General features: G+C 34.7%; 1 protein-coding gene across 5 annotated transcripts in view; it reads right to left on the reverse strand.

The window, feature by feature from the left end:
- The window catches only part of LOC140791995 (serine/threonine-protein kinase ATM), a 61,764-nt gene that overhangs the window by 39,469 nt on the left and 6,188 nt on the right, over nt 1-16,107 (reverse strand). For 3 of the 5 annotated variants that reach the window (XR_012109666.1, XM_073142745.1, XM_073142747.1), the window contains exons 13-28: nt 14,249-14,332; nt 13,170-13,211; nt 13,032-13,102; nt 11,759-11,807; nt 10,195-10,266; nt 9,179-9,313; nt 8,961-9,059; nt 8,668-8,855; nt 7,185-7,800; nt 7,039-7,107; nt 6,759-6,923; nt 3,748-3,873; nt 3,534-3,661; nt 2,008-2,164; nt 181-227; nt 24-87 (exon numbers count right to left, since the gene is read on the reverse strand). Coding sequence is in view for 4 of the 5 variants with exons in the window: in XM_073142745.1 (XP_072998846.1) it covers nt 24-87; nt 181-227; nt 2,008-2,164; nt 3,534-3,661; nt 3,748-3,873; nt 6,759-6,923; nt 7,039-7,107; nt 7,185-7,800; nt 8,668-8,855; nt 8,961-9,059; nt 9,179-9,313; nt 10,195-10,266; nt 11,759-11,807; nt 13,032-13,102; nt 13,170-13,211; nt 14,249-14,332 (2,112 nt within the window). In the remaining variant the exon portion in view is untranslated. Of the gene's footprint in view, nt 1-23; nt 88-180; nt 228-2,007; nt 2,165-3,533; nt 3,662-3,747; nt 3,874-6,758; nt 6,924-7,038; nt 7,108-7,184; nt 7,801-8,667; nt 8,856-8,960; nt 9,060-9,178; nt 9,314-10,194; nt 10,267-11,758; nt 11,808-13,031; nt 13,103-13,169; nt 13,212-13,382; nt 13,422-14,248; nt 14,333-16,107 lie in introns of those variants that run through there. The other 2 variants (XM_073142748.1, XM_073142746.1) reach the window with 2 other exon arrangements.

A 16,107-nucleotide genomic window follows, 5' to 3' on the forward strand; every position in this document is an offset into this window, starting at 1 on the left:
TAAGAAAGGCATCAGTTTGTTACCTTACTCCTAGAATCATAATTAAGCTGTCTTGAAAGACTATCAAATAAAGCGCACGTCAGTTCCCTGAAAAAAAAAAGGCAATAAAATAAAAGTTGAGCATTCATTGAAGTCCTGAAGACTAATCTGATACACAGAATCCATTTCTTGTTAGCATACCTCTGACAAGGTTCTGTAGCAGCAACAGCACACATCATAAAAACAGACTGCACAGTGACACCAAAAGTCAAAAACCACGAGAAAACAAAAACAAGGGAGCAGGGAAGGACAAAACAAAGAGGAAATATATATATATATAGGTCAAATTTTCTGGCAAGAGAAAGGTTTCACATTTTCTTTATAAACTATAGGTCAAAAGCACATGCAATTAGTGAAAGCAAACTAATGCTGCATTTCCCAATGTATAAATAAGCATCAACATTACATTTTCTTTGGATACATGCATATCATCATAGATGTCCTTCTGCCTGTTCTTCAACATTAGATGCTTATCAATATTAAGTTAGTGTATAATCTTTTCAACTGACTTGAGGCTTCAACACCCTAAGTCAGAAACAAAGTCATAGCATCATCATCAAAGATCATTCTTTATTAATACGGGAGTACACATTTTATAGAATTTCATTAGGCCATAGAAAGCATGTCCTATTATTACCAAGGAATTCACTGTCTTTAATCTGGAATAAAGAGACAGAAAGGAATTCACTAGAAACATTGACATGGAGAGTAGATAATACTCAACAGTCAACAACAGCCCAGAAATGAAGAAGCTTCCTAGTTCGCCTACTCTTTCCATTCCAATTTCACATGTATGAATCAAGGGAGAATACTTCTGGGAGAAACGAGAGTATCTCCTATGATGAAAGGTTTGTACCAAAGTTCATCATTGCATCTGTATTTGTTTGGTTGGTTGTAGATAGATGACTTAAATAAAGAAATCTAAAAAAAAATTTTGTGGAGTCCATTGTTTCCTGGCAGCTTTTAAATTAGAAGAATGGATAAGAATCTGAGAATCTGAAATTTGGAGAACAGGGAGGTAGGTATAAGGATGAGTACATGAGTAGATCAAATTCAATTTTACTAAACCGAGGCACAATGAAGGAGAAATTATCCTTCAATTTGATGACATCATTATTCAAAGAACTAAAGCAGATTGTTTAAAATGGTGATAAGCATCGATGTATTATGTGATCATATACTCCTTATATCAAAGAATTCTACAGTGACTATCAGATTAATCATGCACTACAAATCGTGATGTTAGTGGTAACTGATGAGGAATAGAACTCCATATATAAACCTAGACAGGCCTTTTAATACCGTTAGATTTTTCATCTGACAATTATTTTCACATTTTACTATAAAGGACAGTACCAAAGCAAAGCACTCTCTTATAACGTAGCAGTACCGTTCATGTGAACAATAAGCTACAATGACACTGAGTCTTAAAGGGTCCTATTATTATTCAAAAATTGCAAGTAAGAGATATCCTATAAAAGTCGTAAAAATGGGAAAATTGAATGACTAATGAATTGACCAATTAAAAGAGAAGCTTTCTTAAGCAGGTTAGCTGGTTTATTTCTCTCTCTTGTCTCTTTCTTTCTAGAATATTATTCATGGATCATCTTCTACCTTTTCTACTCTTTATTCACCTCTACTGGACAGTCCAACATATTATAGGAGACCCTGACTATTTGTCCTATACAAGTCTGCAGCCAAAGCCAATTGAAGTAACAACTTGAGAAACTGATTTAAAAAATACATTACAGACTCTTTCAATAAAAAGTTAAAAACCATCACACAAAACTAATATGTATCACGACAAAACATTCATCAGAACCACCAATATTCGATCAAGAAACTTTGATGCATGAACTCATTACGATATTCATCTATACAGAAGAGGACTGGCACACAAAACGGCCAACATAGGAAGTTAAGAACTTCTATTTTATCACAATATAAAAGGAAAATCTATGTGCATACCTCAACTTCAATATCTTCACTATGCAATGCAAGATGTGCTAGAGTAATAAGGGCAGTCTCCATAAGTAACTCAGACTGATGGCCAGCAGATAAGACTTCTCCAGCTTTAATTGACTTCTCCCTTGAGAACCGAACCATCTCAACACCAAAGTTTGAACTGCAAATGACAAAGGATGAAAGGACAGCTGATTTATATCCTTCAGAAATATTCGAGAAATTTTAGCAGAAATATAGCTAAACAATATACAATACTCATGTAATGACAAAGAATGGACTAGAATTTAGCTTGGAAGTTGTAATCAAAAGGTACCAGAGAAGACCAAGGAAATGGACAAGGGATGAATCAGAAAGAAGAAAAACGTTAAAGTATTAGTGATCTACACACTAATGAATCGTCAGCTTGCAAAGAAATAGGAATTCAACAAGTGAAATGTTAAGCCATGCTCAAGCTTTACCTGTTGTAGTTGAGAATTTGAGATGAGAACTGAGCATTAAGAAAAGTTATTTGCACCAAACCAAACTCAAAGATTTCCTGGCCCTTACAAAGGCTATGCAGCTATACCCAATTACCCATATATGGAACTCACTCTCATGAAACAGCAGAAAAGCAGGACAAACTTTGCATGTGTCCTGACATCATAAGAACAAATTTTGTGCTTTAAATTGAAGCAAGGAAACCAAGCAGAAAAGGACAGAGTTATAACGGCACGGGGCATGCTAACCGACACACATTTAACATAATTTTAATAAAAAAATTTAGAATACCTAGAGATGTTTTCAAGTCTTCAGCATGTCAATCTTTAGTTTTTGGTTTATATATGTATTAAAATTTATATTATAGTGTTTTATCTTTAGATTATTTTTATAAATAGCCTATTTTATTTATTAAAAATAAAGCAATAGCCAAATACAAATACTATTCAATAAATAATATGATTGAATATATTCACTAAAACTAATATTAATAAAATGAACACTCTATAATATGATTGAATGTTACATAATATAATTGAACATATAATAACACTCAACACATAATATTAGAGTTGATTAATGATGATTGATGAAATTAAGAAAAAGTTTTAAAAAAATGGACTTCACATGTCATAATATCTTTGTTAAGAAAATGATTAAAATTGATTTGATTTGACGAAAATAAGAAAAAAAATTTAAATAGCTTCACATCGACACAGAGACCAGCACGACCATCCTTGGGTAGCACAAATAAGATCTTATACGATAACAGATTACAGCAGCAGAAGCCTAGATTACATGACAATCTGTGCCCAAGAACTCAGCTAGGGGAATGACAAGAATATTCTAGAAGACTTAAGTATTCCAATTCATCTAGTGATTTTTTAGTTTCTACTGCCTATAGCCATTAAACAGACAGGGTCGAATAATCGTGGTTCAAACAAATAGTGATTAGCATGAAGGAACTTTCGAAGCAAAATATAAATGGAGATACTCATATCAGTTGCAAGTGAGATACTCATCAAATATCATGGAACAAGTGATATACCCACCAAATATCATGGAACAACTCATTATGCCCATCCCATGTTTGGAAAAGAATACCAACTTTTCTCGCCAAAAAGAGTCTAACACGATAATCAGTATCTTGAAGCATTGCAAGAAGCCGTTCAATCATCACCTGATATGATCCAGACAGAGAACAAAACAATGCAATTAATAAGAATAGAACAGCGCCTGATAGCCATAAACAACAAGGTGAATCACCTGTGCGCTGCAAGGTTCAAGTGAAATAAAAGACGAAATGCAATCAATCAGCTCAATACGAAGGAACCAATCTGGGAGACCACTCTCACTGACTTTGTCCAACAAATCAGATAGAACATTCAGGTTCTGCATATATGATAGCAGGTATCTTAATAAACCATGTTTTCACCTATATAATTATATGCAAGTTAAAGAACATATATACAATGAATTCCATGAATATGAATAAAGAGAACAATAAAGGAACCATATATGTTCTGACACCACCAAAAAAAGATCCCTATGCTGAACTTATGTAGACCAAAATCATTACAAACAAGATAGGACCCATCCATTGCAACAGATCTAAGTTGCCTGTTAGACTACTTAATACAGATAAAAAAAGAAGATCACTGTTATCAATAAAATATAAGGTGTGCAATTCATGCCTAAGACTGATCATTATTGGAGACTTGAAGCATCAAAGAACAAGACATCCACAGAATATTATGCTCAGAAAGCTATAACACTTCGACCACCCTAATTTCAGGTAGCTCGTATACCAAAATAAGGAAGAACAAGGAAAAGACAATGTGTTAGGAGTGCTAATAAAATGTTAACTATTAGTTCCGATTTTTATGGAAGTTCAGGGACATCCGTATATACCAAAGTTACAGAATAAAGAAACCGAAGGTATGGGTGGCAATTGGGCCGGGTTGACTGTATTATTAGACTGACACCAACACAATTTGTTTGACTTAAACAGGCTGAAGTGGTTAAGAAAGTCGATGTTAGAAACACAAACACAACCCAATTAGTATTCCTGGTAGATGAGTCAACCCATTATGAGTCCACTTGTAGTCAACCAAAACCTACTTAAAGGCCTCAGATTCACATGGCAGAAAAAAAAATTCCCTACATTGCCATCCTTGACTAGCTCTACTAGTTCATGCATTGTGGTATCTCTTTCCGTTACTCATGGTGACATGGTACAAGGGCAACGCCACTCGCCTAGTCTATATGTTACATTACATTGGCATTATTCATCCCTATTCCCTACCATAATATGCTGTCCTCCATGAGCATTATATCCAGCCATAGCATCTGTTGGATTGCTTGCATGCAATTCACATGTTATGGTATGTTGCTGCATGAAAGACAAGGGTCTAGCTAGTCAATGAGGTTTCCAAAAGAAATATTCTAACATCTTTTTCAACTACTATACTTGCTTTAGAAAAAGCAATCTAGGAGCATCAATCTAGTCTGCAGGAGAATAGGCATAGCCCAAAAGTTCCAATACGTTGTAACAACAGACCAAAATATTATATATTTGTATTATATATTTATAACGGTAAGACACTAATGTGTACGAGAATCGAGGTTTGTATCCTAATAAAATCTCTGCTTAACTATAATTGATCAAGATTTTAAGCGGAATAGTACTCTTCAAGAAAAACGCATTGATCCTGTTCATGCTTTCTTGGGAATTTAAAAAGCATGGGTTTGTTAAGTTTGACCTGGGAAGCACGGATACTCCAATTTGGGTGGAGTATCCGTATCCGATACGTATCGGATATGGGCCGGATACGGCCCGGATACGTATCCGATATGTTTTCGGAGTATCCTAAATTTAAATAATTAATTTTTATTTTCGGATACGGGGTGGATACGGCTGGATACGTGTTGGATACGTTTTGGGTTTAATTGGGTAATCGGGTGAGTTTAATTTTATAAACCCGTTTAAGAAATTTAACTTACCCACCCCCACCCCACCCCACAACCCCCCGTCGTTCCACCCCCAATTTGATATCTCAAACCGTGCCCTAGCTCTCCCTCTCTCTCTCTCTCTCTCGACGACGCTGCTCCCTCTCTCTCGCGACCACGCCGCCGCTCCCTGTTCTCCCCTTCTCTCTCGACAAGCCACCGCTCTCCCTTCTTCCTCCTCTCTCTCGATGAAGGTATGTTTATTTCTTCTCTCAATGAACTAGCTTTTTTTTTTCTTCAATTTTCTTTTCAGTTTTTCCTCGATTTCTTCTCTGAATTTTTCATTTGATTTCTTCCCCTTTCCCTTCTTAAATTTTGTTTTGGTGCATTATTTGTTGAACGTTGATGTATTCTTTGTCTAATTGTCTTTGATATCTATTACTCTCATTTTTGCTATTAAATGCTTATGTAGATAATAGATGTATTAAAATATTGAATGCAATATTATGTATATGTTGTCATTAGAACATAATTTTTTTATATAATTTTTTAATTGCCGTATCCTAGACGTATCGTATCCTGTATTTTGAGAATTTGCCGTATCCCTGTATCCGTATCGTATCGTATCCGTGCTTTATAGAGTTTGACCTATGCAGGCATCAAGAAGTCATGTTATCTTTTCACAAAATCAAACTTTTCAGTTTTAACTTTTAACCCTGAGTGAGGCATCTACTTCACTTTGATGTGTTACCTCCTTACTGCATAACTGGAATCTTGTATATAAAATGCGTGCTGTTTATGTAAAACGATACCCTAATCTGTGAAGGTATCATAGAATTTTGGTGGTAAATAGTACTTTAATCAAAATAGAAAATTTCTCATAATTCAAGGAAATAGTTGATGAACGTAAATATCATCATTAGTACAAAAGAACAAAACATATTCTCATAATGGTCCTCCCATTGAACAAGCCCACCAAAGAATCTACCTTTTGACCAAATATAGAGCTTTTGACCAAACTAGGCCTCACTTATTTACGCATATGATCTTACTTACAAACTTGTTACTTAAAGGGGTCGATTTTTAACACTTCACCAGAAAAACCCTTCAAACCCCAAACCATCTCAAAACAGAGACAAAGAAAGCAAACAAAAGAAAAACCCCTATGACGGAACATCAAGAAATCCCCGTCGAACGTAGTAATATAAACATTAACAATCGAAACAAAGAGAAATAAAAATAACATGAAAAGCTAACAATGCAGTATGTGTTCAGTTATTTCTATCTTTGATATATAAAATGATTGCATGGATGTGAAGTTCGCATACCTCGCCTGACATTACTTCACCAACACTTTGCTTATTAATGGCATTTCCTCCATCAGAGCAGATAGACAATAAGGTTCTTAATAAAGCATGGATAGCTGTTAAAATATGAAAACAGCAAAACTTCGGACATGGGCTTTTCACCAACATATTCTTCATTACACATATCTGCTCAATTAGAAAAAGAAAAGGAACTATAAGAAAACTAGAGGAAAGAAATATCCAAAGCTATATTTTTCTTAAACTAATGTGAAACTGAATGAAATATCTAGAATAACCATACCAGAGCAGAGAGACTTTCAGCAGGCCCAGAAAAATATTTGCACAGGTTCAGTAAGATACTCTCATGAACCTGGTTTGCAAAGAAATTAGTACAGAAGAAACATATCTACACGAGAAACTAGATAGACATCAACCTGTGTTAAGTACCTTATAATCATTTTCTTTTTCCATCAGACTAAACAAGGTTTCCCACACATGGTTAGGTGACACAGAGAAAAAAGTGGTTATCATTGAAACTAATTCTAACTTCCACTGCAAAGGAGAGGAAAAGATAACTATATTAGCACTTCCACTAGAAGTTGAAGCATCAATATCCCTCGAACCATCATTTGCATCTAAATCTATATCAACAATTCGCATCCTGCATTTAACCAATGAATTGGATTCTTCCATCAATTTTACAGAAGACATAGGTAACATCTCTGTATCCGTCTCTCCATCTAGGTTATTTGCACAAGTGGAAAGTACAGCAAACAGTTTAGAAAGAACCACCAAAAGTTCCTCAAGTAACTGAATGACTCTGTGAAGCATCTCATAATCAATACCATCATTGACTTTCAAGAGACCAAAAAGTGGAGAAGACATCAAACTGCGAAGTGAGGATAAAATAGATCCTGATGAATCAAACATTGAACTTATACTAGAAAATCCATGACACTGGATTTCACTACACTTGTCCTCGAGTACTGAAACAATATGATTGAGAACATCCGAAACATAATTGAGCACAATAATGAAGAAGGAAGATGTTTCTTCTCTTTGCCTGCATAAAAGGAAATTTAAGAAATAAACATGTCATCTAAACAAATATATGACTTTAGAATTATGCCACATTTCTTCCTCAAGTTAAGCATGATTACAGGGGACAAAATAATTTAAATCATGAAAAATATAGAAACATGAATACATCACACTCTACTAAATTGACCACTTCATAAAAGAACAATAACAAGAGAGGGCATAAAAAATAGATAGATAATTGATAGTGCAAGACGAGAACAAAAAAAATGCAGGTCCCACAGAAAACACCTTATAGAATGAAGATAATTTTGGAAAGCATACCGAAATTAGATATTCAGTCAAAACAGTCATTGAGAAGATGTGGAAGTCCTATGAAAATGGTGCTCGAGGATAGTAGAAAGAAAGCAAGAGTTCTTGTAAAAACAAAAACCACAAGCAAGAAACTACATCACTCTTTCTGAAGAAAGGGCAAATAATTGTCTGTTGATTCATTAGACTATGTTTAGAAAATGATATTACAGCCAAGAGATGAGTTGAAACAGAAGAGGAGTAAAACTATACAGTGAAGTCTTGTATTTCTTCTTTACTAATGAATTCATTTGGAAGTTTAGCCAATTTCAAGAGTCACAATCATTCAAATATAAGGAAAAAAGGCTAGAAAAAATTTAAAGATAACTTATACATGAAGTGATCCTTTACTTCCGCATACAAAGTAAAATTGATTGTCCAATATACAATATATAATACAGTTGAAAAGTAACTCGTAGCATCAAAAGTGGTTGCTGTCTCAATGTTCAACCAGTGTATGATTAACATAAAGGCAAAAGAAAGAAAAAAGTCAAAAACAACGATAAACATTGAGAGCTAAGGACACCAACAGTTAACTTACCTTGCTAATATTGCAGAGCATATGATATTGCAGAACAGGGAGCAGATATAGATAAGAACCGAAAGATCTATTTTATCGAACTCTTTATTTGAAATCACAAAACCAGAGATATACTCCATAATTTCATGAACTAATGGTTTGCTGATCAGCTTGGGAAGGTGTATCCCATGATACTTCTCAGCTTTCATCTACAAAAAGACCACCAAGTATTCAGACCTCAGAACTCAGGAGTATTACAGATAAATTCAAAATGATAAACTAATGTTAACAAAATTTAAGAAAATTATACCCACCTTAATGGATGTTCCTGGTTTAATTTCAGCTAAAGCTTCCACAGAACATTCTAGAATTTCACTTCCGAGTCCCTGGTCTCCTTCCTCCATCAACAACAACTACCAAAAATTATTATACTAGTATTTAGCACAGACCACAGGGACTACGATTTGGTAAAGCATCAAATCAACTAAACATGTCCAGTAAGAAGCCTTTAATCTTCTAATTAGAAACATACCTTTTCACGGTCATCATTTGAACTTAACAGTGCAGATGTACCTTCTGACAAAGTCATAAAAGCAGAACCAGCAGAAAGAGAAAATATGGCTCTAGGAATGAGAACGACACTCTGCTCATTCAAAAGGAGTGGTTCCTACAGGTAAATATGTATCAGTTGCAAAGCAAGCAGCAGTATCATGGGACACTACATAACAGAAAATTAGGTTAGAATTAATCGATGTGCAAATCAGGTTGAACACACAAAACGTTCCAGAGAAGCAAATTTTAAGTCAAACCAATCAGTATGTCCACCCAAACAATGTTTGCCTTGTATAACTCCATAACAGATATGCAAAAATGATATGTGCTAAAATCAGAACATGAAATCATAAGTGTAGCTACTGAACAACAGGAGAACTTTATCACATCATTAACACACAGCAACAAAATTGTAGAAAAATGACAAAAACACTAAACAAAATTGACAAGAAAAAGATATATAATTACCCAAATTGTGCTAGTAAAAAACACTAGAATACTAAAATCAAAGGAACAAGTTAAACTATTAGTCTATTACAACTTGTGAGAAAGAAATTTGTGCAGATCTAAATGACCGAAATATTCTTGATTAGATGTAAAGTACTAGTAGTAGTAGTATAATTAAGTGTTGTATAATCTAGGAGCAAAATAGTAATTTCATATTATTATTGAATTGATTTTTAAAAGTTTTACGGAATAAAAGGAGAGAGTGATGAATTAGTATACCAAAAGAAGCTATGTTGTTGTTTATTTATTACACTAAAATAAAGAGGCTTATTCTAGAATAAGGCTATCCTTAATTTCTTATTCCACAAGTTAACGAGGCTTAATATTTATGCAGAAAGGCAAAAGAAAGAATTCTACCAAATGAATCAATACATTTGAAATGTCCAAAATGATAAATATTGCATATTCTAGACATGATATTGAGCAGCCTAACATGCATGTAGAAAATATAAAGAGAAATGAACTTCCATGCAAGTTCAGAAAGGCAACCTTTAGGTTAACTAATTCCAGAGCTGATCTTAGTAGATTCTTCCTAATGAATAAAACATCACGAGTATCACCCTGTAGAAATGAAAGAAAAGGCATAGGGTTGTAATGAAACACAAGTTTGATATGTGAATCCCAACACAAAACTGACTGTCTGCAAAATGGAATGAAGATAAAAAGATAGTAGCAAGGGAAAAAGTTTACTAATACGTGATGAATTCATAAGAAAAAAAAAAGTCAAAGGAAATACGAGTACGAGTAACTGAAATAGTAACCATCGATAGAAAAGAGACCATCATAAGAAAAATATCAAAGTACCTAAGCACTGTTAATTGATATAGGTCTCAAGCTGTATCAATTCATTACTCAAAAGCAAGAACTATGTCAATAATGCTCATACTGAAAAGGTTACTCACATATCAAAAAACAATATTGAGAGCTTTCTTAACATCTACCATTCAAAAAGCGGCCAGGGTACGCATCTGGTCAAAGGACAGGTGCACATATAATGGAGAGACACATGGTTGCATGCACATCCCTTAAAATACTTCACAGTTATATACCACCAGAAAAATAAGAAAAATTGAAATTCTATGTTACAAATAAAACTGAACAAAAGGATAAACAAAGGAAACTCCAATAGCATACTATGATTAGAAAATTAAATGCCACCAAAATACGCTCTTGTAGAAGCGATCATCATTCGAACATGACACATTTTATAGGGAAGGATTAATCATGGGAACAATTGAACAAGGTTATCACTTATCACCTTCTTCGGACAAATCTTCCAACCTTTTCTGGAAACCAGTTCATTGCACACCCCCACAAAGAAAATGTGTTCTTTTTATCAATGCACAGAGAAAATATCATGTGGCAAATGAACAAGACATTGAGGAATTGTCCATATGTAAGATTATAATTGTTGATAAGGATTTCTATTTTCTACATAAAAGGAATCTTTGTCACAATAGGACAAGCAGTAGGAAAGTTTGCAACCAAGAACAATTTGAAGACCGAAAGGGTCTTTTCAACATGACCATTTTTAGGGAGCAAAAGATAGAGGAAAACTCAGTAAAAGCTATGGGAGAGGGGTCTCTCTCCAGCACAAGCCACCATAATGGGGTGGTTCGGTTGACCCAATGCAAGATGAGAATGAACTATATAGAGATAGGATGAAAAGCGTAAGGAAAGACCTTAATATAGACATAGTAAAAGTCTAGAACCAAGCAGGCCAGCAGGGGCTAACCAAGAGCGATTGTTCACACACTTCACAGGCTATAGGGTCATCCCGTGCTACTGAGAAATCATTGTTAATATCACCAAATGTAGCAACACCTCCAAAATTTAAACAAAACCTAAACAAATCAAAATGAGCCAATTGTAATGATCTAAATTGTGTTACATCGTTTAGACAGACAGTTGGGTAATTAGAAAATTTAAAAAAAAAAAGAGCACAGAGATTCTTAATTACCAAGAACGAATACTTCAAGGCCCATTAAAGTCTAACAGAAAAAATGAACTACATTTGAAAATACAGGCATAAATTGATAATTGAAAAGAATACCTGGATTCCTGTCCTTGAGAAATAACAAGCGATGAAGTACAAAGCAGGCCTATAACAAGATTTTAACATAAAAGAAATATTACAAAGTAGTGAACACTTGAAATTTGAACTACAAGAGATGGGATGGATACATTGCTTGCTGCATCATAAAATGTAACAGAAAACAATGCATTGCCAATGACGTGCTATGGGAATCTTGGTGTTGAAAGATCAAGTAATAATCATGGAAGACAACCAAAGAAAAAAGACCAACTACCTCGTAGATAACAAACCTCAAATGGTATGGATCAAAACAAGATATTTAACAAAAAAATCAAGCTAATATGACCGTGGTGCATACACTTATGCAAGGTAAAACATTCTAATAAACATGATTCATGTGGTTTCAACTTATATGAAGGACCGTTCATCAACTATCCAGAAAAGAAGTATGCAATGTCCATACAAGTATTTAGCGCTAACCAATTTTCAATCTTATTTTAATTTCTAGGTCAATAAATAGTTAACTACAATTTCAAGCAAATCCAAAACTTCTCATGCCTGATGTTTTCGTACCACCATTGTTTGAACTTTGAATTGGGAAATTTAGCACAAATGATGCCATTAATAAGAAAGAATTCCCTCCAATGTTTAATTCCATTATTGAAATTAAACAACATCCTAACCATAAGCATCAATACTACATCATTAGATACCAAACAAAATACAAATGGCAGCAAATTACTATCATAATTTGATAAGTGTTGAGAATCATAGTACCATGTGTTACTCTTGGTTAGGTAGATACTAAATGATGGATTTCATTGTTATGATTAAATACACTAACAAAAAGGCAAACTAGTAACTGATTGTGGCAACTTCAGCATGTAAATGATAACTAATCATCAAAGGCTCCAAAAGATATTAGACTTATATGCATTTTTCCTGAGAAAGATGAAGAAACTCTATCCACTTATATGTCTTAACTCACTTAGGATGCATTATAGGAGAAAGAGAAGTTGTGGTACTAACAGCCAATAGTCAAAGAAGTGAAGAACTAAAGGCTTTTGCCAACAAACCTACGAGTATTCAAGTAGCCTTACGCATTCATTTGCTGAAAATTATACTATTGTAGTTCACTACTTTACTCAATGAGAGATGGTAACTGGAATCCCTCTACAAATCTAGCAGAATGAATGGCCAGGATACTTGGTCAAATAACAAGTCACAACAATTAATGCAGGAATATTATTTAACTGTATTTAGGAACATGTCACCAAAAGAGAAGACATACAATGAGGGTGTATGCTTAAATATCCGCAAGTCCCACACGTCTTGAGACACAAAAGCTACACCTATTTGGTCCTGAAAGCGAAGGATAAGTTGCATATAAATATATAGAAAAGGAAATACAACTAGAGAGGGTATTCACCTGCAAGATCATATTTCCTAACAAAATCAAAGCCAAATCGACCTGCACAATTACACAGAATACCTGATCAAAAATAGAAAACCTAGCAAATATGTACGCAATCAAGTTGCAGATCTACTGTCTAGGAGAGGAATCTTAATCCAAGGAAAATAAAATTAGTAGAAAATGCATATATAGATAAAAACAATGATGGACGTGCCAATCAACACTTACTGTGTCAGCGGTGCACCGGCACATGGCATGAGGGGTGCACCCCTCATGGCAACTTTACCACTCGTAATTGACTTTCTCATCGAGCTTGTCGTCGCTCACCAAGTTGTCGTCACCGCTCACCGCTGCTCGCACCCCCCGTCGGGCGCCCTAGCCCGAGGAGCAAGAGAGAGCGAGAGAGAGGGTCAAGTCAGGTCGGCTGATTAAAAACTACCTAACCCTCTCTTTCGCTCTTTCTTCCTCTTTAGGCTAGGGCACCCAACGAAGGTGCAAGCAAAATTGCAACTCGGCGAGCAACAATCGGCGAGTAGCAACAAGGAGCAGTGAAGGGTGAAGGTGAGTAGCCCCTTATCTTTTTCTCACCCTCCCTTGCGACATGTGTCGTACCGGCAGTAGTCGGCACGGCCATCTTTGGATAAGAATGGATAAAATATTTATCTTATCACAACTAAAGATATTGGTGATCCTACAAAATTTATAGTAGGTTATTGGCTTAAGAACTATAATGTAGCTCTTGAATGTACTTCAAAACTTTGAAGTCTGCTGCCGCATTTCTCTGACCAAGAAAGAAATAGTTGCTCTCCATGGGAACTCTCATCCAACTAGAAACTAGAAGTCCAAATACCGTCATTATCCAGTGATCTCATGTTAACAACCAATTTTTGTGGTTAAGATGTGAAGTATGCCATTTTCTTGCATATTAGTGTCATTCAAGGACAAATACAATAATTTACATGATTCCTATAGGCAACCACAGTTCTATGAGATTCTATGTGGTAGAACAGAGACCTTATTGCAGAGAAATCCACAAAAGCAAGCAGATAAATCAGAATATATTCATCACAATAGTCACTAGTAAGAAAACTCACAATTGAAGTTACTGTCCTAAATACCGCTAACCCATGCATCAAGGAGCTCCAGATATCTCGCCAATGGTTTCTAACCAGTGACACCTACAAATATAAGGCATCTAACAATAACAATTATGAACCAAAATAGAAAATCAAGAATCAACTTCTGGAGCGAAAACTGAAAAGAAAAGGCAATAAAATTTTCTTGAAAAATAAGTACAGGACAGAAGCATCTTAAAATTTGATAAAGAAACATCAAGAGAAGGAAGCTATGAATTGAAATACATCTGAGAAAGGTCAAAAAGTTATAATACTTAAGGCACATATAATTCTTGTTTTTCATATCCTTAATATAGAAAAGATAGTATGACCCTGTATTCTTTTTCAAAGTTCAGCAGAGAAAGCTGCTGTAGGCTGTAGCCACTGTTTATTAATGTCACTGAAGAGTGAAGACCATGCGCAAGCTCCTCTATATAATTATTACAAGTTTTATCAAATAATCAAGACTAAGAGGAAAAGAAAGAAAGAGCTAGCATAGTCCCTTCTAGAAAAAATCCAACCGACTCAAAAGACGAAGAGAAGTTGCACTGAAGAGGAAGGATGTCAGAACAGTTCATTGAAATTTAAAGTGAAAAGTTTTGACATATGATTTCTACATAAGAATAAATGAAGAGAGAGGGCAGGATACAAAATGATGCATAATGAGATTACAGTGAGCCTGCGAGTCTAGGATTAACAGCTACATGATTAGCGTATGCCATTTGATATTTCTTAATTCTAAGACTGACTATATTACAATTCAAAAAATGTTGGACAAAAGACTGCAATAAAAATTGCTTATAGAAGAAAATAAAAGAACCCAATAATCTGAATTACTAAAGAGAAACGGCAGACAGTAGTTGGGCAGAAAAAAGGAGTGCTTACAGCTTAGGGAATCTAACTTTTAGAAGAGAAAAGGGGAAGTGCACCTAAATAAAATCCGAAGCAGTGAAAAATTACTTACACAACCTATATTACTGACCCAGCTGCGAGATAATTGGGTCAGATATATTTCAATCATGGTTCGCCGAATCGGCCGAACCTGATCCCAATCCAAGCCCGAAACGAACTATTTTTCTCTCTTTCTCTCTTTCTTTTCACTCTCTCTCTCTCTCTCTCTCTTATTCTTTTACTTTCTGTTACTTTTTCTTTTACTCTTTCTTTCTATTTTTTCTCTCCGTACATATAATCATTATTTCTCTTACAGAGAAATTTAGCTCCAGTGAACTCTGATAAACTCTGACGAACTCCAGTATATAAATTTTATTTAATTTTTTTATTTGTCTCTTAGTTTTTTTTTTCTTCCACTCTCTCCCTTTTTCTTCTCTTATCTTCTTTTTTTTCTTCTTCTTCTTCACTGCATCATGGTTTTTCTTTCTTTTGTGTGATTTTCTTTCACTCACGTTCATTCTAATCTCTTCTTCTTTTCAATTTTGATTGCACCATAGTTTTTCTTTTTTTATTTTCTTATTTTTGGTAAACTTTTTATAAATTTTTAGAAATTTGTCCTGCATCTTAAAGAATATTTAGAATTTTATATAATTAAAAAGTCCGATCTGATCCAAGCGACCAATACGGCCGATTCGGCCGATACTTATCGTTCTTTCGGAAGGCCGATTCCAATCCCGATCCCGATTTTTCAAACCTTGATTTTAATGAGTTCAAACTTATGTCATGAAGACTTGGAAAAGTAACAAATTCCAACAAGTGGGTCACACAAAGTATACTGAAACAAGTAATAGGTGCTTGTATCATCTGAAATTTCCCCAGCAGCAAACTATCATTCATGTACTTCAACTAAAGTTCTGAACTGCTTCACACACCATTATGTATGAAAG

This window comes from Typha latifolia, chromosome 7 (assembly GCF_019914945.1).
Source record: "Typha latifolia isolate L0001 chromosome 7, TyphaL0001v2, whole genome shotgun sequence".
Lineage (NCBI taxonomy): Eukaryota > Viridiplantae > Streptophyta > Magnoliopsida > Poales > Typhaceae > Typha > Typha latifolia.